Source organism: Helianthus annuus, chromosome 11 (assembly GCF_002127325.2).
Source record: "Helianthus annuus cultivar XRQ/B chromosome 11, HanXRQr2.0-SUNRISE, whole genome shotgun sequence".
Lineage (NCBI taxonomy): Eukaryota > Viridiplantae > Streptophyta > Magnoliopsida > Asterales > Asteraceae > Helianthus > Helianthus annuus.
Genome location: NC_035443.2, coordinates 189,660,916 through 189,684,663, shown reverse-complemented (window position 1 = coordinate 189,684,663; position 23,748 = coordinate 189,660,916). Strand labels below are relative to the sequence as shown.

General features: G+C 34.1%; 4 protein-coding genes across 5 annotated transcripts; 2 read left to right on the top strand and 2 right to left on the bottom strand.

Annotated features, from left to right (window-relative positions):
• Positions 1–120: 120 nt before the first annotated feature.
• On the top strand, positions 121–1,548 carry LOC110891533 (F-box protein At5g49610). Its single transcript, XM_022139237.2, has one exon. The coding sequence runs from the start codon at positions 225–227 to the stop codon at positions 1,317–1,319; it is 1,095 nt and encodes a 364-aa protein (XP_021994929.1). The 5' UTR covers positions 121–224; the 3' UTR covers positions 1,320–1,548.
• A 6,142-nt stretch (positions 1,549–7,690) lies between these two features.
• LOC110891532 (desiccation-related protein PCC13-62) lies at positions 7,691–9,034 on the top strand. Its single transcript, XM_022139236.2, has 3 exons — positions 7,691–8,011; positions 8,162–8,387; positions 8,523–9,034. The coding sequence occupies exons 1-3, from the start codon at positions 7,713–7,715 to the stop codon at positions 8,898–8,900; spliced, it is 903 nt and encodes a 300-aa protein (XP_021994928.1). The 5' UTR covers positions 7,691–7,712; the 3' UTR covers positions 8,901–9,034.
• Positions 9,035–9,235: 201 nt separating this feature from the next.
• On the bottom strand, positions 9,236–14,128 carry LOC110891530 (protein REDUCED WALL ACETYLATION 2). 2 transcript variants are annotated; one of them, XM_022139234.2, is made up of 16 exons: positions 13,756–14,128; positions 12,658–12,749; positions 12,261–12,404; positions 12,112–12,168; positions 11,941–12,013; positions 11,618–11,776; positions 11,382–11,531; positions 11,043–11,298; positions 10,838–10,953; positions 10,656–10,742; positions 10,491–10,579; positions 10,320–10,382; positions 10,161–10,217; positions 9,974–10,070; positions 9,731–9,889; positions 9,236–9,526 (listed from the first exon to the last, which is right to left on the bottom strand). In XM_022139234.2, the coding sequence occupies exons 1-16, from the start codon at positions 13,786–13,788 to the stop codon at positions 9,521–9,523; spliced, it is 1,638 nt and encodes a 545-aa protein (XP_021994926.1). In that variant the 5' UTR covers positions 13,789–14,128; the 3' UTR covers positions 9,236–9,520. The 2 variants fall into 2 exon arrangements, with proteins under 2 accessions (XP_021994926.1, XP_021994927.1); XM_022139235.2 differs by having other exon boundaries at positions 12,261–12,398; positions 13,756–13,949.
• Positions 14,129–17,638: 3,510 nt separating this feature from the next.
• On the bottom strand, positions 17,639–18,326 carry LOC110891529 (calcium-binding protein CP1). Its single transcript, XM_022139233.2, has one exon. The coding sequence runs from the start codon at positions 18,259–18,261 to the stop codon at positions 17,806–17,808; it is 456 nt and encodes a 151-aa protein (XP_021994925.1). The 5' UTR covers positions 18,262–18,326; the 3' UTR covers positions 17,639–17,805.
• Positions 18,327–23,748: the final 5,422 nt, after the last annotated feature.

Below are 23,748 nucleotides of genomic sequence, written 5' to 3'. Positions count from 1 at the left end.
TATTGTTTAACCACTACATGGTCTTTACATATATATAAATAGGCCCGACCCGACCCGACCCATACCTCGGTCTCCATGTTTAGGCAGTGGATAGAAAATGAATATATAACGATGGACGATGTTGTCCGTCCTTACAGCAAGCAACCAACCGAATCACAAACACCTTCCTTCCTTCCATTCACATCATCCAATTCCAATTCCCCCCTCCTATCATATCAAATGAAATGGAAACAAATCATACCTATTTCGTAGACGAAATCATCCTCGAAATCCTAGCAAGATTACCCATCAAATCCCTCATCAGAACCAAGTGCGTTTGCAAACTCTGGTACAATTTAGCCTCCCACAAATCTTTCACCCAACTCTACAATCATCTCTCTCTCAAAAACGCCATGCTTCTTCTTCAAGTCACCGATTCATCTACAGACTCCACTTCCAGTATGATCCTCCTTATCGATCACAAAAGGGGCGTTTCAGAATCCTCTTTGGATTTCATCAAAGACAGAGTCAAAATTAGGGCTTCTTGCAATGGCCTATTATGTTGTTCAAGTGTCCCTGATAAGGGTGTTTATTATGTTTGTAATCCCATGACCAGGGAGTTTAAGTTGCTTCCCAGGAGTCGGGAAAGACCCGTTACTCGCTTTTATCCCGACGGTGAAGCCACCCTTGTGGGTCTAACATGTGATTTGTTGAGTAACAGATATAACGTTGTTTTGGCTGGTTATCATAGGATGTTTGGACATAGGCCTGAGGGGAAGCTTATATGTTCCGTTTATGACTCGGGGACCAACAAGTGGCGCAAGTATGTATCCGATCAGGATGATCATGGCTTTACTCATATGAACCGAAACCAAGTTGTGTTTGTGAATGGTTCGCTTCATTGGATGACGCAGAGTTTTGCCTATATTCTTGTTCTTGATTTGAGCCTGGATTCGTGGAGAAGGATACTGTTGCCGGAGGAAATGGGATGTGGGAATGGTAGCGGGAATCGGGTTTACTTGCTGGAGTTTGATGGGAAGCTTTCAGTTATTCAGATATCGAGTGTTTGGATGAACATATGGGTGTTGCAAGATTACGGAAAGGGGAAATGGGATTTGATTGACCGGGTGAGTTTGCGATGTATTCGTGGAATGGTTCCTGGGATTTTTCCGATAAGTCAAGGGGGCGATTACGTGTTTCTTGCTGGACATAAGCAGGTTTTGGTTTATCAGAGGAAAACAAGAAGTTGGAAGGAAATGTATTCCGTGAAAAACAACTCTACGATGCCCTTGTGGTTCTCTGCACATTCCTTCCGTGGCACCATCTTTTCGTGTCGTTAAGGTGTGTTATGACTCTCTTGCTTACAGTTTATGCTGCTTTTTATGATAAATAGTAAGTGGACTTTGTTTGTTTGTAAGTTGAAGAAAATGTTTACTTTTGTAAGTAAGTTATTTGTATTGGACTACTACTTGTTTAAATCTCTCTTCACTTCAGAAGAGATGCGCCCAACTCCAAGTATGTTCGATTTTTATCGATATATGATTCAGTCTAAAATAGTGATGTAGTCAAGCGTTTTGTTATAGGATTATAAAGTTTATCATAAATGAAAGGTTTTTGGTATAAAACTCCATCCCATAGAAGATACCCACTTCCCAGTCAAAATGTCATACTCCGAATCAAACGAGCTCATGTGCCGCGGTTGGTTAGGCGGGTTGGATAATACCTCTGGAAGCAAAGCATATTTTTCTGTCAACTATTTGTTGAATTTTAAAATAGGTAATATATTAAATATGATTGAAGACTGTTACCAGAATAAAGATGCATTTTTCTCTCTCTTGTAGTTGTAATAAGACAATATGAAATGACTGAACAAAACTTAAGAGTAAATGATAAGAACTTACGAGAATATAAACTTAACTGTAGCACATGAGTCTATAAAAGACATCGGTGGTATTAAACGACCGAAGAAACATGTAAAAGAGAATAGATTATTGAAATAAAAATAAGAAACCAGGATCACTGGATCAGCAGGTTTGAAGTGGGTTAAAGGCCCCCTTTTGACCCTGTGAAATTGCAGACTTGACCGTGTCCTTCCCCCTCCCGACCTTTTTCTTATTTCTATGCCAGGATATCCATCGTTCCCATAGATGGTTGGTCTCTCTCGACCTGCCTGTACTTGGCTGTGAACCACCGCTGTTGCGATGAAGGTTCAGCGACTTTGTACTACCTCTCATCAGCTTATGCTGGCACTTGAGTGATCATTTTGTATGCCTTGTAGATTTATATCACATTGAAATGAAGAAGAACCAAGTAAAACATTAGACATACTCTGACACCACACACACGGTGAGACAGTTTGATTAAGCCACCAGCAACCCTCACACAGCCTATTATTTTTTTGGTGTTTTTGAAACTGAAATAGAATTAGGCTACAAAAGAAGACTTAAATCAGTCTGCTGAATGAGGGTTCTTGCTGCACTATTCCCTTTTGACCCACATATATCCTGAAGTAACTAGCCACCACCGTCAAATTGTACTAGTTAAAATTCAATAAGAATTAATCTTTATTTTATTAAAAGGGAGCTGATATGAATCCTTTGAGATATGTTAGGTGATAGGGTCCTGGGGCCATGGCGTGAGGTGGGAGGCGAAGCCCACATTGTCACTAAATTCTGTCAAGTTACTTATATGGCACAACTAGGTGGGAGTAGTGTTAGGATTGTGGCCTCCTAGGAAGTATCTACCCCGACAAATAAAAAATGGAACAATGAGCATACAAAACGGATAATATTGATGGTACCATGGGTCAAATAGTACAATTATATATTTTGTTGCAGGTTATCATACCATAGAGGCTTATACTATTTTATTAAAAATAAAAGAATGTTTTTTATCCATCAAACTCTTGGTTTTGAACTCTCATGTTACTCTATTAAATAGTCCATGTGGTTTTCCAAAACTTTGGATTTGGTCCCTAGCTTTCCAAAGATGGTCCTGGTGGTTTACACTTTGTGACGCATTTAGTCCCCAACTTTTGACAAAAGTACATGGATGCATAGTTGTTAATAGCGGCTATAGCGCACGCTATGTAGCCATGCGACCAAGTGTCGCTATATGGGTCTTAGCGATCAATAGCGAACTTAGCGACAGTTAGGTATTTTTTTATTTTATTTTTTATTTTTTGATGTTAATATCAATTAGATATAGCTATAAAATAGCTGGATTTATAGGTTTTTGTTAAATATACATGTAAAATAGCATATATACAAGGGTTTTTGATGTAATATACATATAAAAATTTTCAAAATTCTTTTTCTAGTGTAATCGCTATTTATAAAATAGCCGTCGCTATTTGTCGCTATTCGCTACGTAGCCTATGGGTGCCTTGTCGCTATTTGTCGCTATTCGCTATCGACAACTATGCATGGATGGTCATGTGTTTGTACTTTGTAACGCATTTAGTCTCTACTTTGGACCTCCTAAAACCTTTAGGTTTGTTGGTTGGGGACTAAATGCGTTGCAAAGTGCAAACCACAACAGCCATCCATGTACTTTTAGAAAGCTAGGGACCAAATCCAAAATTTTGGAAAACCATAGGGACTATCAGTGTACTTTACTCTAATAAATATGAACTAACAAAGACATGAGCTATCACAAATAAAGGATCTTATGTTTTCGTAAGGATAACGTGTCTATACAGCTATGAGCTTAAGTTTATGGTTGAACATTCCATCTCATAAATATGATTGAAGACTGTCACCAGAAAAAAGATATATTTTTTTCTCCCTTTGTAGTTGTAATAAGACAATATGAAGTAAACATAAGAGCTAATGATAAGAACTTATGAAAATGTAAACTAAATTGTAGCACATGAGTCTATAAAAGACATCATTGTTATTAAATGACAAAAGAAACATATAAAAGAAAATAGAAAACAATAAGCAAAAATAAAATAAAATAAGAGACCAGGATTCGCGTGTTTGAAGTGAGTCAAAGACCATATTGACCCTGTGAAATTGCAGACCTGACCAAGTCCTTCACCCCTCCCAACCTTTTTCCTCGTTTACCACCGGTGAATCCCAATTGAAGATTGTGCTTGGCTGTGAACCACCACCGCGGTTCAGGGATTCTGTACTACCTTTAATGAGACTGTGTTGGCACTTGAGTGTTCATTTAGTATGCCTTATAGGTTTCTATCACGTTGAATTGTATGAAGAAGAAGAAGAAGCAAGTAAAACATAAGACATAAGGTGAGACAAGGCGCTAGGGGTTTGAACCACCCTCACACCGGCTATTATTTTTTCGGTGTATGTGAAACTGCAATAGAAATTAGGCTACAAAGAAGATTTAAATCAGTCTGCTGAATGAGGGGTTCTTGCTGCACTTATTCCTTTTGACCCACATTGTCACTAAATTCTTTGAAGTTACTTGTATAGCATAATTAGTTCAAATTAAAAAATAAGTGTTCACAATCCAAAATATAAATAAAAAAGCGATATGAAATAACATATATTCAAATTTTAATATAACTATTTTCTCGCTATCAAAAAATTTGTAACTATTAAATAAAATATACAAGCGTATAATATTAACACGCTATACAATGTATATTATATAATAACGTACATATTTAAATAAAAATATCAAATCATAAAATGCATTCATGACCCATGTCCTATTGGTCTAGTGACTAGTGGTATGATGTCTCTCCTTACAAATGTGAGGTTGTGGGTTCAAATCCTTGCAAATGCAAGATAAAGGCGAAATTAAGGTGTTTAAAAAGTTTCTGTTCAATAGTAATTGTAATAGTAATAGTAAAATGCAGTTATGGTTCATTCAAGAAGTAGTTGAAAGTGAGCGAAAATTTTCGACACGATCCAATATATGACACGAAAATGATTATTTGAAAGAGAGATGTTGGGCCTAAGAAATACCTCGCTTCAAATATCACCAATATATTTGGAGAATGATGGTTGTGGATGAGAGAAGAACTTCACACTTTTATGTGCTTGGGTGGGAGTCGTGTCAGGATATGTGCCGCGCCAAATAAAAAGTAATTCAATGGACGGACAAAACGGGTAATATTCATGGTATGAGAGGTCGGATGGTATAATTATAAGTTTTATTGGTGGTTATAATACCATAGAGGCTTGTAGTTGTGTTCAAAATATCCGAAAACTTATATTCGGATATCCGAAACTATCCGGATCCGAATATAAAAAATAATAAAAAATAAAAATTAAACAAAAAATTGGATATTCGGATATCCGATTCACTATCCAATCAGATATCCGGTTTTGAACACCCCTACAGTATTTTATTAAAAGAGAAGAAATGTTTTTTTTTTTTTTTTTTTTATCTATCAAACTCTTAGTTTTAAACTCACATAAGTTGATAAATATGAAGGTGTCGCTTAAGTGGTGAAACAATACACCTGGTTTTGAGTATTATGCTGCTTGAGCATATGGCCACACATGGGTCATGTTTGTTCGGTCAATTTACTCTCATACGTGCTTTTGTTTTCTTTCGTGCCATATATTTATTTTTGGGAGGGGGGAGGGGTTAAATCAGTTTTGGACTTGATCACAATTATGTATTTCTTTTGTAGAAAAGTGGATTAGAGGATCCATACGGTTCAATCATTCATATGAGTAGAGAGAGAAGTTAATATTGATGGTGAACCGTCCCTTCCGGTTTGGAGAAACATAGGCGGTCGTTGTTGTGACCTCTACCATTTAGAGATATATATGTACAACAGTTTTGTCTACCAGTAGTTTAAAGAGAAGAACAAGTTTCAAAAGTTGCAATAGTCTAAATAATGCATTACAACTTTGAACTTCCTATAAGCTAATATTGATGGATGCCCAAATTGCTTAATATTATAACTTAACAACTTCATATCCTAGAAAACACTACAACTGAGATTCTAAACAATACAATTTACTTTAATAATACATAAAGCATATAGTAATTTTGAAATTGACCGTCATTTTTCTCGGTGGATATAAAGACCAATGAACCATCTATGCTCAATACTATAAAGGACAAACGTGACGCACGAGGCTCCCGCATGCGCGGTGTCCATGTGTGCCGGGCCGGACAACTTGTTACAACGCTTCTACTTAGTCATAATAGCCTTAACTGCATTAAATGATTCATTAAAACATAAAATTTTCAATAAGTTAAAGTCGATGGATTCTCAAATCGCATACATCAAATTAACACACATTAGAACCCTCTATCCTCCACTGAATAGTTCTACTTACGTCACAATAGCCTCAACAACGATAAATATTTACTAATAACCACGGAAACATGACATCATTTACACACATTAAATCCTTATCAATAGTGATTCAAATGCATAAATGGAAGGAAATATGAAACAACCATACAAAATAGGGACAAAACCAAGGAGCGTCAAGACTGTGTGTTGACTCTCCGGTCACTAGAAATTGTTGAATTTTTTTAAATAAATTCTGAGGATTTTCTTTGTTTAATATATCACAAGACCCTTGTGAGTTGGACCCCTAATTATAACCGTTTAAGAAGAAAACTTTATGAAGACCATCAATTAAAAAGTTTTGATTCTATCACTGATACAAGGATGTAGAACTAGAAAGCCATCAATATATATATATATATATATATATATATATATATATAGAATAAGGATCATGTGAGAATTAGTAGGCTAATTGAGAAACTTGAGAAGTATTCTGGACCACACATTTTCTTTAAGCTTTTCGTAATATACACATATGTATAGTTTATAATTGACTATATACATATGTGTATAATTCAATATACATATATGTATATAGTCAATTTTAAACTATACATATGTGTATATTACGAAAAGCTTAGAAAAATGTGTGGTCCAGAATGCTTCTCAAGTTTCTCATATAGGGTGGACTTCTCTTAGGATCCCTACCCTATATATATATATATATATATATATGTATATATATATATGGTAAATGTAAATGGAAAGTAAAGTCCTAAAAGAAGATAACCACCAGTCTCTTGTCTGGTTGATGTATGTAATTTGTTGAAGAGAAACAAACATCTTAACAACAACCACCAGTTTTTATTAACACCAAAAGAGAAATGAAAAAGACGACTTAATTGTCTAATCAATAGTCAAAATACAACTTAAACATTGTTGAAAAATGACTATTCATGATTCCATCAACAAAGCAAACCTTTTCTTTTCTTGAAGATGAAGAAAGGTTTAATCTAGCTTTTAATGAATTTTTCTTTTGAAATGATGAAACATTTTCTAAAGTGATTCATTGAATCACCTAATACTATATATAGTCAAGTCAGTCACAAAACTACAAGTTAGTTTCATATATCACTCACAAATATACAATTGATAAGATTAAGGAATAGTCGTATCTTGGTGCCCCTCTTTTCTATATATCTTATATCGAATTAAGTAAATCCCAGCTTGTGCTAGCTGGCATGTGGCATTCAAAAGGTTTGGGTAGGAAACTGGTGGAAACCAAGATTCGAACGTGGGTAAAACAAGAAATGAAAGTTGAGTAACTTTATAGAGACAAAAAAAAAAAAAAAAAAACTGTATGAGTAACATGTTACCTTTACGTAGAGTTTTCGTATGTGGGGACCAATTGTTTTGATATCAATTAGCATCTTACTAAATGCCAAGTGGCACGTATAAACGCCTATATAAATGATGCAAATTGCAGAGTGAATTAAATAAGTAAATCATGGCAGCAACATCCGTTGGCAGCCTGATGGTAATTACATGCATGAGCATCCTCCTTTTGGCACCTGCAGCATCCAAACTACCTAAGCCTGACATACATCTTTTAGAGTTTCCTTTGAACTTAGAGTACTTGGAAGCTGAGTTCTACTTATATGGATCCATGGGTATGGGTATGGATCAGATCCAACCCAATCTTACTGGAGGCGGACCGCCACCCGTGGGTGTAAGGAGGGCTAATCTTAGTCCTCTAGTCCGAGATATAATTGCTCAATTCGGTTACCAAGAAGTTGGCCATGTCAGGTCACCTTCAATTCAATTCCTTGTAATTTTATGTGTTACTTTCTTAAATGAAATAAATTATAATATGTATGTTTCTCAAAATAAACAATGTGTCATGAATGAAGTTGATCTCTTAATCCAGAAATGCATGTTTGTATGTATGTATCACAGAGCAATAAAAAGCACAGTGGCTGGATTTGCTAGGCCGCTGATGAATCTAAGTGCAGCGTCATTTGCAAATGTTATGAACAATGCATTCGGAAGGCCCTTACATCCACCCTTCGATCCCTATGCCAACGATATAAATTATCTGATTGCGTCCTACGTCATCCCTTATGTTGGCCTCACAGGTTATGTTGGTTCAGCTCCACTGCTCCAAACTCCTACTGCAAAAAAGGTATATGTGTATTTTTAATCAATTTGTCTTCTAAAAAATATTTTATATTAAGAAACCCATGTTTAGAAATACTCATTTTGACATAAACTTTGAATGAATCATTAACATATATGTGTTTTCTCTTCTTATTGGCAGCTTGTAGCCGGTCTTTTGGGAATAGAATCAGGGCAAGACGCGGTTCTTAGAACTCTTCTTTACCAACGGGCAAAAGAAAGGGTGATTCCATATGGTGTGACAGTAGGTGAAGTTACCGACAGGATTTCAGAGCTACGAAACAAGTTAGGTGACGCTGGCCTAAAAGATGAAGGACTCACCATCTTAGACATAGGAGGGAAGATAAGAGGAAACATTTTGTCTGCTACTAATACATACTCACTGTCATATGCTCGAACACCAGAGGAAGTATTGCGTATCGTGTATCAAACTGGAAAAGAACAACTTCCTGGAGGTTTTTTTCCTTACGGCGCTAATGGGACAATTGCTAGACAATATCTCAAGTCACCCAAAATCTGAACTTATTTTTATTATTAATTTCTCTTAATATTTGAAATAAAACATATCATATTAATGCATACTTTATAACTTACATGAGTATTGTTTCTTTTTTCTATCTCAATGAAAAACCATCTTTCTTTTTATTTCATACCCATGAAATTGCATGATGTGAAATTTATAGGCTGGAACTAAAAGAACCTTGAGATCAGTTAAGAACAGAATCCTTTGTTGTCACCGACAGTAAGCTAAAGCATTTGCTGTAGCCGATATCACCCAACAACTTGCATAATATGAGCTTTTGCAGTCGGTAAAAAAATATGGTCAATTTTCTTTTCATATATTGAAACACAAAATTTATGAAAAACAATACAATATCATGAATGCAATTGGTACTCATTGTCTTGCTCAACGACAGAACCCTAAACTTAATACACAAGTGATATGGCGACTAAAATTTCTTACTGAATAGGCATGGCACAAGGTGTTTGTTACATATATAACGGACAAACCTCGCTCACTATTTGTAGTTGAATTTCTTATCAATTACACATTCCACCTGGTCTATACAATATCATATGTCCTCTGACCCTCGATCTTCACAGTGTGATGCGGAAGCTGGTGCACTTGCAGGATCAAATTCACACCTGGTGATAGAAAATGAATCAGTTGATGATAACCCATTTGTTTCATTCATTTCTTCATGAAAATGAACAATTAAGTAAAGTCTAACTAAGTATACAATTATTTACTAATTCAAGTTAGCGAGCACGTATTCTTCTAATACTTTAATCAAATGGCTAGGCAAAAAAACTAAATTAATTGAATATTCTTTTCAGAAAGGTTGTTACCATTGCCTGAGGCAACTTCAGAAGTATAAACGATAAGGTGTAGATGACAGTCGATAAGACTACAGCTGTTATCACGTTGTACATGAGCCGCTTATCGTCTTTACCAGGTACAAAAGCAATCTTCAAAGTGTTTGTCAGTTCAAACAGCCTGTATGACACCTGCAACCAAATTCCCCCAAACCAGCTCAATATTTTACCTCACTTTAATATACATTTTCTCTAAAAACTATATAACTTATTTACCGCAACATATATAGAAGTTGTAAGCATAAAATTCAACATCGGGTAGTCAGGAATCAGAGACAGCAACAGTTTTGGCTGACCATCTGGCACTCCGGATCTGCAAAAACAACAAATAACATAATTACTCAATATTAAAAGGTAAAACTTGCTAAGATATTAAGCATCACTAAGGTGTTAGTTTACATACCTTAGCCATATGTGAATCTGAGAGATGTAGGTTTCCAAAGTGATTTTTCCCAGCCATCTAATGAATAAGGAAAACTCACGTTAAAGCTCAAGTAATAATATACTTGTTTATTAAGACGACTGGACAAAGAATTATAAAATTGGAAGAATCAGTACTTACGCCAAAAGTGTCAGGCTGTAACTACGGAAACGTTGGGTGACATTCCGAAGGGTTATATACACACTATAAGCACACAAAAAAAAAGAATCAGAACCGTAAGAAGTATAAAAAGTAAATACTATCTGAAGCCATTTGGATAACACCGATAGAGCATTTGACGAGTATACGTACGTGATGGGGATCCAGGAGGTATAAGGATGGTACTTATTGTATGTGATTTTGGGAAGCTTGTATATATATTCCAGCCACAGATAACCAACCTAAGATAAATATACAAAATTTAAGAATTTTTAATAAAGAAACAAATTATGGACACAACAATAAAGAAAGAAATACCGTCACGGATATTATCACAACAAAGGCTTTGATTGATATTCTGCGTTTGACCTCTGCTTCCTCCAGCTTTTCCATCCACCTCTCAACCTATGGTAGCAGTTAAGCAGAGTCACACACAAATATATATACGTAAGTATACACACACACACACACATATACAAGTATATATACATGGCCCTTACAGTTGGGTGGTAGTAAGCATACAGCATTCCTATAATCCATATGTAGCGATCAAGGCCAGACCGGAAATGCCATTCATGCATAACAGGGAGGTTTGGCTTTGAAGGGTCGGTGTATCCTAGTATACATACATATATACATATGTGTCAATCACTTCACTTTACAAATTTTTTTGTAATAAGAATCTGGAAACAGTAAAGCATGTACCAACAAGAAAAGTGAACGGGGCCCAAAGAAATTCAAACACTCCAGGTACCTCCCATATCAGAATGACTGTGAAAAAACAAGCTACAAATTTTGCAGCAATGACTTTTCCGTTGTCGTTGTATTTGTTGAATATACCAAGTGCCCCATAAACCAGGAGGGTGAAAAGAGTATGCATGGGGCATATGTAGTACAGCATATAACTGTTGTTAAGAACAACACAACAGAACAACACTAGAAAGTTGAGCCGCCACATCATCTGTCAAACAGTAAACATATAGCACGCTTAATTACTGCGCACACAAAAGTTTAAACAAGATAATGCAGATATGAAACATGTACCTGAGCAAACCTTGCAAGGCTGAAATCTTTGCGGATGTAATAATAAGAGAAGTTGCCGAACCCAGTCATCCAGACATATGCAGCAATAAAAATGCGAATGGCGTTGTATATTTCTGTTGCTGCGAAGTAGTGGTATAGTAAAAACAAAACCTGTAGTTAAACGATCAACAGTCAGATAACATCAATAGGTATACGCGCGCGTGTGTGTGTTATTTATATATTATATGATGAGTAACCTGCATCCAGCCTTTCCATTCCTCGGTTTGATGTCTGTTAAGATATTGAATGGATTTCCCAGAGAAAGGTGACTTATCATTATGTATCTTGAAAGAGGTAATTGCTGATACAATGATGAGAAGGAAGTACAGAAACAAGAAAAGATCCCGGTTGTAACTCTGCAAACACAAATAACGCTCAGGAAACAAGAACAAAACTAGAAATTGGTAGTGATGGATTATTAAGAAAAACAAAAACACTCTCCCAGCTTTGAATATTATTTATCAACTAACATAGAAGCTAACTAATAGTCTAATACTAATGCAATTTCATTAACTAACACCTTTTTGGAATCGCCAAAGAAGTTTGTCCGGTCACATAAGTAGAAGTAGAACATTATGATCGCAAACTCCGATCTGGAGAAAGAGAACAAAAAAGAGCATCACAATTTAGCATCTAACTTGAAACAAAAGTTAAAAAAAATGAAAACTGAAGCATAAAAATAATCACATACATAGCTCTCAATGTCAAACGATTCTCTAGCAAGAAAGACTCGTCCATAGTAATCAGCCTGTTGGAAAAAAGATTGCAATATTGCATAAGTATGAGACCATAACAAATTGATATTCAAAAGAAATAACGAGAACATGAGGGCCAAGAAACCTGACAACTGGAGATGCTATAGATGAACTATGGCTTCTAAAAGAAGCCGACTGGAGACCACCTCCTTCCAGTAAAACAGCTCTATCATCTTCTTTGACAGTGTTATTTCCCAACTCAACTAAGTTGATATCAGAATCTCTGCCACTAAAAATTAGTTATTAAATAAAAAACAAAACTACTATAGATTCCTAGGACATCAAAACTATAGCCTAGATCAATTTAAGGTACAGGATAAAAAAAAACTTTGTTATACAGCAATCTCATGCTAAATTATCGATTTCATCGCATGATCCTCATGAACAAAAACAACTCGCTACACTGTCACAGAAGCTCTTTATCACTTTATGTGACAGAACACGAGACAGAAAACAATAGGGGTTTAAAGTTTTTAGCTCACGTTTTTAAGGATGCTGCAGTTTTCTTGTGTTCCAGGAACTCTGAATATAACCAAGCTACACAAACTGGGATAACTCCAAGTAAAAATGACACCTGCAATATTCAAAACCAGAACATGGAAACGTAAATTCTTAAAACGAACCTATTTGAGCATGGATGAAAGTGTCACTCAATAATGTGTAGTAAATTCTAAAGAAGTTCAAAAGAGATGCATAACGAGTCATTCTTTACTCATAACAAGGTAATGGTCAACTATTTAGGATGGATTAATTGCCAACTCACAATTAAGTCAGCTAACAAACTTATTATATTTTAACTTAACTAAACACCTTCTGAGTTTTGAAGCAAATCAATTTGAATATCAAAACTCGTAACTAGAAATTTAATCATTCTCTAGAAACCACAAAGACCATAATCACTTGTGTTATTCAATTGACAAAGAACATGGTTCTCCCTTACACTAACACTATAGTTCATTCAAACTTGCATCAACCATGGTTTAAAAAAAAGGTCGGGGCATGCACCTTGAGTAAGAAAACGTGTATGAGGCGGCACCTCATGGGGTTATGTTTGTACGTACACCTCTGAGGGCCGAGGCGAGGCGGTAAGGAAGTTCTTTGAATGATGTTTAGTATTTTATTTTATATTTATTTTTTAATTCGGCCTAAAGGCTAGTGCCTAGTGAGGGGAAGGGAAAATGCCTAGAGGATCGATACCTTTGTTTTAAACCTGGCATCAACAATCATAGTGTAAATTCAGCAGCACACACTTGGGTAGTAGCATGTTTAAAATCCATCATCAATTATATAAACCCTAAATAAATCTACATTCCATGAGTTTTAGCAATCACATCTTGATCTATAATTACATCCTTTCTGGATCCAAAAATAAACTAATGAATGAGCCTTTGCAATAAACAGACTAAATTGAAGTCGAAGGGACTACTCATCAAACAAACAAACAAACAGACGGAAAATTCTAAATACTTGAAGCAAACGTAAAGCAATAAAACTAAAGTCAGAAGCACGGAAGGAAATACACACACTCAACCGACAAGTGAATAAGCAAATGCGTGTATTGAAATGACTGACTGACTGACCTGACCAGGCGTCAAAGGGGCACCAATCACCATTACAGATATCGGAGGATCTAGAGGGATGATGATGAACAACAATGCATTCCAAGTGTTGGCTGAAATGCCACCGACACTAAAATAGATCTGGGAGGGAGGGAGGGTTATCTACGCGGCGGATCTGATGGTTGAGTCGTTATATTAGCAGCTATTAAAAGGGTGGACATCACTTACCTAGCTACGGTCCATATGAATTATTTAGGTGAAAATCAGTATACGCCTTCATATTCCCACTTTTCACCTCTTCTAGAGTCTAATTTTTTTTTTTTTTTTTTTCTTTAAAGCAGGCTATCCGATGTATAAAATCGAAAAAAAAAAAAGAAAAAAAAAATTACTTTGCTGACAAAGTTGTGCTACTCTTGCTTCCTTCATAGATTCGCCCATGAATTGTGACTCGCACAAGATCATATGGACATAATAATGTGTCAATAGTGTTTCTTTAACCGGCCCGATAAAAATACCAAATTTCTTTATCATTAATATTTCACTTAATTTGAATATGCCACTCCACTTGCCGATTGCCATAGAAATTGGAATATTTTTCCATCCAAATTATAATCATAAAAAACATTTACAATACATTATTTCTCTACTTTTACTACTTACCTATCTATAAAATAAGATACAACGTTAATCACTCATCACCTTATCACATAACATGCTCATTTATTTTAGAGTAAATTACGTTTTTAACCCCTGTGGTTATATCATTTTTACTATATTAGCCTAAAATAAGATTTTTTAACATATTTACTCCTATGGTCTCTATAAGTAACCAATTTGGCCACTAAGTCTAGCCAAACCCCCAACTCTGGTTAATTAATTGACACATGAGTTGCACATGATGTCTAAAAATGTAATTTCCCCTCTCCCCCTTTTATGACTATAAATAAAACCCTAGATTATTTTTTTTCACTTCATCTTCTTCCTTAATTCATGGATCTTTGATGTCGGTTTTGTTAATTTTCAGATTAGCGGATTTATTTTCATGGATTTATGTGTGAATGTTTCTAGCTGCAGTTGATATAGTTTGATGATTTAGTGTTTTTGCTGTTGTCTGCTTTTGAAGTTTGTATGAATAAATGTATGCAAAACTGTGGAGGCGTATGTTTCTGTTAATGGTTTAGTTTGCATAGAGCCACAACTACCGTCAGATATGACAATCATGCGTTCATTGGTGGAGGCCGCCTTGGCTCATTTATAGTAGTGGAAATGTGTCATGGTTTGGTTCAACTGGTTTGAGCCGTACAAGATTGGCCAAATTGATCTCAGTGAGATTGATTATAAAACCGTTTAGTGGTTTGCTCAGAATTATGGTCAACCGCATCAAATTGTTTCGATTTAACTGGTTTAGCTGTTTTAAAACCAATAATAACAGCTCTAGATAAGCATATTGATATCTTCTTAATGGAATAACTGGTAAAGGTTGTTTTCAAGTGGTGATTGTTTCAGCAAATTAATTCATATGGAATCCTGAAGAAAAGTTTTTTGGGTTGAAATTAGGGTTTTGAAAGAAATCACAAAGAAGATGAATTAAGGAAGAATATGAAGTGGAAAAAAAAATAATCTAGGGTTTTATTAATAGTCATAAAAGGGGGGAGGGGAAATTACATTTTTAGACATCATGTGCAAGTCATGTGCCAATTAATTAACCAAAGTTGGGGGTTTGTTAGACTTAGGGGCCAAAATGGTTACTTATAGAGACCATGGAGGCAGATCTGTTAAAAATTCTTATTTGGGGCTAATATAATAAAAGTGATATAACCACATGGGCTAAAAACGTAATTTACTCTTTATTTTAACTAGTGGGATTCCTCACACTACGCGACGCAAACTCAGTTAGTACCAACACTCACTATAACAATCAACAGATAAAGCCCAAAAATTAAAGTCGTGATATGTCCACACATGTGTTACACCAATTGAAAACAATAAAAACGAATAGTGGTACCGGTTTCGAAAATATTGTTTCGGTAGCTATGTTGTTCGGTCAAAATTTGTTGAGTTTGTCATTGTATTGTTTTACAATGTCAAAAACTACTTTATTTTAAATGCAACTTTCTATTTTTACTGTCAAGGAAAATAAAGTAAACAAAGTTATGTATTTAGATTTTTAGAAAAAGTTACAAAATACAACAAGAATTAGAAAAAGTTAGAAAAAATACAACAAGAAATAAAAGATACTAAATAGATTTGAAGTTGTTTAGATAATGCTAAAATACTCATGTGACATGATTATTAGTTACGGTTTCACTTTTATGTATGAATATAAATGTCTAACCTTTAAATCCTGTTAGCTAAGGAAAATTTTTATACAAAACTTTCTAAAAAAGTTCAGCGAAAAAAAAAGGAAAGAAAAGTCAAAGTCGGTCCGGTTCCGTGTATGAACTTTGGTGTGACAATAATGCGATTTACTCAACATAAAAGTATATGAACTTTTCAAATTTGGTATTATACCATAACCACATATTTACAGGTCACAGACTCACTCCATGTCCAACGACTCAAAAGTGCATGGGTTACGGCCCTTTTCAACCATCAGTCTAAGGCTATAGGGTGTGGTCATGACCCATATGACCACCATGACCCTCCATATCATCACCATATCACCCACATCTAATTCACCATCTAAAACCACTACACTAAGGGTGTGGTCATGACCCAAACACTATCCCCTTATTTATTTTATAATTAATTTGTCTAAAGAAAAAGGAAAGTAAATCATGAAAAATAGAAACTAGGACCATGGTTGTCATGGTTTAATCTATGGAAACCATGGTGGATCAAGCAAGGGGGTGGTGTATTATTTTATTCATGTTCCTACATGGCAAATCATGTTCCAACCATGACCCTCACACCCTTTAGCCTAATGGAATATCATCAAGTTTCAAGACTTGTTCTTTTTTTGTGGAAACTTTTTTCTCTTTCGGTGACTCAATTTTTTAATTTCTTTCTCTATGAGTTTCTTTCTTTTTTAACGTCATAAATGCTATGGTGTTTGGTTTATGTTTTATTCATTTTTGGTTTCGGAATTTTTAGTGGCAGTATCAACTTTTTTTGTTAGAACATTTCGATATACATTTTATTAGTAACAAAGTTAACTCAAAATAAAGTATTTTTTTCAGTTTTGTAAATTATTACCAAGTATTTTTTCGGTTTATACACCAATTCAGGAATAAATCCAATAAATCTGAGAAAAACTCCTTGTGGAAATCGAACCCAAGACCTAATGGTCCTTAAATCTTATCTCACTCTTAAAATGCCACTAGACTATAATATTATGGACAATTATTACCGAGTACTGGTAGTTGGTATTTTAACGAACAGACTTGATGCCGAGCAAACAGCATTGATATCAATATTCTTTTGAGAAACAAGTTTTGCAAATAAATATTACCCCTGTTATAAATAAACTTTTTTCTTTTATTATACATAATGTTTCCTGCTAGATCTTGATTTCCACTAGTTATGTAAACAGTTAGTAATAGATTGTCCACGGACCGTTAAAAAAATAATTGTCCATGAAAAGTATATAAGTTGGTACAAGAAAAAATGATATTAGTGAAGATCATTTCTAATAAACTAACCTTACATATTTCAAATATTACAGAAAAAAAAAACACAAATACGTGGGGAATGGATTCATGATTCATATAATAATAATAACTGGGTTGATTATACAATGACTACATGTTTTATATTTGTTAGTTTAATAATTGAATTGAAATAAAATAAGTAACAGAAAAAAATATTTTAAGTTCCAATTCAATGATATTGAACGGCATGGCCCATGAACATTCATTTAGCAACAACAAATACATGTTTGAAATCAAAATAAACACAAAACAAAGAAGAAAACGAAAGCAAATCATTTATTTATATTAATTTCCGAATCACAAAAACAAAATGGGAGCTGACCTGACCTGAATTCTACATCACAATCAAAAAAATATTTTGCAAAACCTCATCCCAAATTTAGGGGATACAAAATCAAAACAATAAGTAGAGAAGAGGCATTCAAACTGCAGCCAATAATAATATTCTGAGAAATCCTTCAAACGTGACACCATCATCAGTATCTCCTCCTCCTCCGCTGCCTAAACGAACCATTGCCTTGATATCATCGTCGTTGACTTGGATTCCAGCCGAGCTAAGATAACTCCTCAGGTCTTCATGCCCTACCTTTCCGTCACCGTCTCTATCCATATCATTAAACACATCCTCCATCACACCGCCCTCCCTATTATTCTCCTTCACAACCTTCTCGAACTCCTCGTATTCTACGTAACCGTTCTTGTTCGAATCGGCCACCGTCATCATCGTGCCGATTACGTCATCGCTTGCGTCTGTGTAAAATGTCTTCAGATCCTCGTGGCTGATTTTTCCGTCATGGTCCACGTCTAAGATCTCAAATGCGGATCGTAAATCGGCCGCTTTCGTAGCCGGAGAGAGGGAGGTTCCCGTCGGACACATACCGGTTGTTTTTTGGCGGTTGAAAAAGAAGAATGAAAGGAAATTGCGCGCCAGAAATTTGGGTGGCCTGGTTGACTATTTATAATACGCAAGTCACGTGACTGATTTGATTCAATCAAACGTATTCAGCAAGTTTTATAGTTGTCCCGTTTTGGTCCATAAAGTTTTTGCAAGTTTGCAGTTGTTCCCTCGGGGTTATTTTGTTTGAATAATGGAAGGGAATTTTTCAACAGCTCTATCATTGTATTTGGCGTTGAAACTAATTGGCAGATGATGTCTGGGTCTAGTAACTTTTTTGTTTTTGTTTTTATCATCTAAAAAAACCCTAAAAATTTTAAGTAACTCAAAGCTCCCGACTTTTTTTTTTTTTTGAAAAAAATAACACATGTAATATACATATTTTTAAGAGTTTTGGGCAAAAAAAAACAAAAAAAGCGCCGAGTACTTTTTTTAAAAAAAATTAACAAGTTTCAGCAACTTCGGTGACTAACATGTGTTAGGCAAAAAATGTTGAAAGTTGCTGAAATTTGTTTTTTTTTTTTAAAAAAAAACCCTTCGGCGCTTTTTTGATTTTTTTGGCCCAAAACTCTTAAAAACATGTATATTACATGTGTTATTTTTTTCAAAAAAAAAAAAGTCGGGAGCTTTGAGTTTCTCGGGTTTCTTAAATTTTTAGGGTTTTCTATATAGTCCAACCCTATATATATATATATTAAGGAAAAGATCAAATAATATGTTTGTTTTGGCTAGAAATGATAGAAAGCAATAGGATTATGATATGTGGCAAATTTTAAAATAAAGAGAAAGGGTATTTTAGTCAATGTCAATCCTTTCTTCTTCCTTCTTCTCCCCAGTTACTTCAAAACCCACCATCTCCAACCTTTTCTTCACTTACTATCTCAATAATCACTAAATTATAGTGCGCTTTTCGTTATCAATCAATGATTCAAACACCCGATCAACGTGTTCTTCAGTTTTTTTTGAAGAAAACCCAGTTTAATTTCATTCAAAATCTCGATTTTTCCCGTGATTTCGGCGGTATTTCTCGATCTGTTCGATTCAATCGTTGATAAGTGTTTCTATCATTCAAATTTCGTCAACCGATAAAGAAATCGGCTTCGATCCATGTAAGAAATTCTTTAGTTTCATTTTCACGATCTGGGTTTTTGATTTAGTCATTGCGTTTTACGATCTTGGCGGGAGTCCGGGGGCGGCAGCCCCTGGTAGCAGGGTCCCAGGGGCGGCAGCTCGAATTTTTTTTTTCGATTAAATTGCTGTGATAAAAATGCATCAGAAAAATTAATTTTCTGTAAATTGCCTCTGAAAAACTGCATTCGTAAACTGCATTGGTTCAGACAATTCACAGCTCAGACAATTCACAGCACAGACAAAACTATTGTCATGGTTCAATGCGTTTTAAAGAGAACACTTTCTTTGGTGTTTTTAGGCAATTGAATTTTAGAACTAAAACATTTTTATGTGTTTTCTGGCCATTGCATTTTAGAAAAACACATTTTTGAAGTGTTTTTAGTCATTGCGTTTTAGGTAAAACACATTTTTAAGTGTTTTCAGTCCATTGCGTTTTACAGAGAACACTTTCTTTTGTTTTTTTAGGCAATTGCGTTTTAGAAATGAGACATTTTTAAGTGTTTTATGGCCATTGCATTTTATAAATAAGACATTTATTTTTGTTTTTGGTGCATTACGTTTTAGGTAAAACACATTTTTATGTGTTTTCAGTCAATTGCGTTTTAGAAAACAGGCATTTTAAGTGTTTTCTGGCCATTGCGTTTTAGAAATAAGACATGTGTTTGTGTTTTTGGTGCATTGCGTTCTAGGTAAAACACATTTTTTTGTGTTTTCAGTCCATTGCGTTTTAGAAACTACACTTTCTTTTAAGTTTTTAGGCTATTGCGTTTTAGAAATAACACATTTCTTTGTGTTTTCTGGTCATTGCGTTTTACAAATAAGACATTTCTTTGTGTTTTTTGTGCATTGCGTTTTAGAAAAATGTCATTTTTTAGTTTTTTTTTTCATTGCGTTTTACGCAACTGGGTTTTTTACATTGCGTTTTACGCAACTGGGTTTTCAAAAAAAATTTCGATAATATAGCAATAGTATACTCGTTTTAAAGATAAAAAACGCTCGTTTTTTGGTGTAATTTTTATAAAAAATAATGTCGTATGAAAGAATTATTAACGTTTAAAAATGAGGAGGAATTGGAGGAGAGAGAAACTATTGCCTTGGATTGACTAGAATGCCCCTAAACAAACTCACGCCCCTCTTTTCTTTCCTTCAATTTCCATCATTTAATCTTAACCCTTGATTAACTAAATGGATTATTAAGATCATTTCCTAACCTTCTTAACCAAATAAACTTCCTATTGTATCTCCACCCTATATATTAACTCAAAATTGTTACAAAACATAAGTGAGATTATGGTGTGTTTGTTTCAGTGTTTTAACTTAAAGCAATTGTTGCATATTCGAAACAAGGAAGCCGTTTTTTTAGTTTTTATTTTCTTTTCTGTGGTTTAATAGTAATATGAAGAAAAAGAAGAAGAAGATACTGATACCAATTTTAATGAATTCTTGTCATTTTTTAGCAAAGTGTCAGTTTAATCTCACTAGTTCCTCTAAAATTTTATCTCTTTTCTTCTAAGGTGAGGGTATATATATGTAACTTATTTGCAGGTAATGAAATTTTTATTTGTTCATGAGAAAATAATCTACAAGTTGTGGACGTCTGGACGACCCCCGTTGACAAAGGATTCAAACTTTGACTTTATATTAGACTAGGTTATAACCCCGTGTATTACACGAGTCGAATAAATAAATTTTATATACTAAATAATAAAAAAAATATATCTTTAAAAACCTTCTTTATTACACGGGTTGAATAAATATAATTTCACATATTAAATAATAAAAAGTTATATCTATAAGAACCATATTGTACGGGTTGAATAAATGTAATTTTATATACCAAATAAAAAAGTTATATCTTTAAAACCACATGAATTACATGAGTTGAATAAATGTAATATTTTTTACTAAAGAATAAGATAATACTTCTTAAAAAAACCTCATTTATTACATGGGTTGAATAAATGTGATTTTATATACCAAATAATAAAAAATTACATCTTAACAAATATGCGTATTACACGATTTGAATAAATGTAATTTTCTGTACGAAATAAGAAAAAATATATATACTTAAAAAACCCCGTGTATTGTACGAATTGAATAAATCTAACTTTATATATCAAATAATAAAAAGTTATATCTTAAAACACCTCATGTATTACATAGGTCGAGTAAATATAATTTTGTATAGTGAAAATAAAAATATTTAATATATTAATACAAAGTTTGGTTTTCATGATGAAAATAGATTATTATGTTATTGCAAAATTTGTTAACGAAGTCTCAATAAATGTAACCCTTTATTTAAAACTCCGTAAATATATAAATGAAAAATAATATTAGTTAATTTTATTTCAAGTTTCGTAAAATCTATTTGATACCAAACTAAACAAAACGTTCAAATATATAGTTAAGATCAAATTAGATAACTAAGTTTGAATTTGAAGTAAATAGATAAATATAAAAGTAATAATTAATTGAGTTAATTACTGTTTTCGTCCTTGTGGTTTGTCAAAAATCACTATTTCAGTCCATTAGTTTAAAAATTATGATTTCAGTCCCTGTGGTTTCACTTTCGTAACCATTTCTGTCCCCATGGTTTCAATTTCGTAACAATTTCAATCCATTATTCTGTTAATTACAGGGACTGAAATGGTTACGACATGGACTGAAATAGTGACGAAAGTGAAACCATAGTGACTAAAATCGTAATTTTTAAACTAATTGACTGAATAGTGATTTTTGACAAATCACAGGAACGAAAACAGTAATTAACTCTAGTTAATTTAAATAAATAATATTATAAATGAGAAGAAGATTAAACTAAATACTAATTATCTATAACTTATTAAACTAAATAATAGTTAATATGAGGATTATCTATAATTAACTAGAAGAGATTAAACTAAAATAATAATTATCTATAAGAGATGGCCTAATATGATGACAAGTGTCCTCAAAGTGATTTCTTTTATTATATAGTATATAGATATAGATATAGATTATTAATTTTCCCCTAAAATATGGTATTTTGTAAGTAAAGGGGGTGACATTGTAAACTGTAGATGGATAAAGGGAGTAGTTTGGATCTATATGGAAGCATGACATATGGGATGACGAACATGTATCTGTCCACAGCTCCATTCGTCACTCCCTACGAAAACTTGTTTACGGAATATTATGTCGGTATTGTTTTTATTTGGATTTTGCAGTAGATTTTTTTTATTTTAGACAAAAAAAAAACATAATGAAATTCTTTGATTCACAAACTTCTTTTTTTAATTTTAATTAAATCAGCAAAGAAAAAAACATACAATTTGAGGAATTAGATTGAAAATATATTTAAAAATTGAAATTTGAATATGAGCAATGAAATGAAAATATTTTGTTTCTTATTATTTGGATTTTTGCACTAGATTATTTTTAATTGAAAAAAAAAACATAATAAAATTGTTTGATTCACAAACTTCTTTTTTAGTTTTAATTAAAATCAGCAAAGAAAAAAATTACTACAATTTGAGGAATTAGATTGAAAATATATTTAAAAAAATTGAAATTTGAATATGAGGAATGAAATGAAAAATTATATTTTATTGAAAAAATAATTATACTTTGTTTATTAAGCTGCTAAAATACGATGAAAGTAGAGGGGGCAATCTTGACCCAAAGCCTTCCAAGTGGGTCAGTTTGGGTTGCTTTTAAAATTATATGAGTTGGTTTAGGTAAGATATTTTAACTAAATGGGTCACAATGGGTCACTTAAAATTCCACCTTATTATTTTCGGGTTAAAGCGAGTCGACAACATTAAATAAATGGGTCGATGTGGGTTAGTGTCTTAAAGAAACAGGGAAGGTTTCGGATCGGAATGGGTTTCGAGCCGGCACAAGTATCTGCACGAGACGGGTTACGACACGAAACGAGTTTTAGATCGGAACGGGTTCAGTTCAAATTGAGTTTTGGGCCGAGACGGGTTTCGGCACGACACAGGTTTTGGATCGGAACGGGGTCAGTTCGGTCGGGTTTCGGGCCGACACGGGTTTCTACACGGGACGGGTTTCGGATCGCAATTTCCGCACGAGACGAGTTTCGGGTCGGGACGAGTTTCGTACTGTTTCGAATCGAACCGTTTCGACGTGAACTGTTTCGACTAGTAATGTTTCGAATCAAACCGTTTCGACGCGAACCGTTTCGACCAGTACCATTTCGACCCGTACCGTTTCGAATCAAACCGTTTCGACCCAAACCGTTTCGACGCGTACCGTACGTAATACGTATGCGTATAATACGGTTCCAATTCGCGAATTCGCTCCATCAATTCAGCGCATCATGCTATTCAA

Bases quoted from the DNA above. Each gene is read 5' to 3' on its own strand.
- LOC110891530 (XM_022139234.2), bottom strand. From the start codon at position 13,788: ATGGTGATTGGTGCCCCTTTGACGCCTGGTCAG. The intron at 10,218-10,319 runs GTAAGTACTGAT...CTTATTCATTAG, and splicing joins TACAGCCTGACACTTTTGGC to ATGGCTGGGAAAAATCACTT. The intron at 9,890-9,973 runs GTAAATAAGTTA...ATTTGGTTGCAG, and splicing joins CAACTTCTATATATGTTGCG to GTGTCATACAGGCTGTTTGA.
- LOC110891529 (XM_022139233.2), bottom strand. From the start codon at position 18,261: ATGTGTCCGACGGGAACCTCCCTCTCTCCGGCTACGAAAGCGGCCGAT.
- LOC110891533 (XM_022139237.2), top strand. From the start codon at position 225: ATGGAAACAAATCATACCTATTTCGTAGACGAAATCATCCTCGAAATC.
- LOC110891532 (XM_022139236.2), top strand. From the start codon at position 7,713: ATGGCAGCAACATCCGTTGGCAGCCTGATGGTAATTACATGCATGAGC. The intron at 8,012-8,161 runs GTCACCTTCAAT...TATGTATCACAG, and splicing joins CAAGAAGTTGGCCATGTCAG to AGCAATAAAAAGCACAGTGG. The intron at 8,388-8,522 runs GTATATGTGTAT...TCTTATTGGCAG, and splicing joins AAACTCCTACTGCAAAAAAG to CTTGTAGCCGGTCTTTTGGG.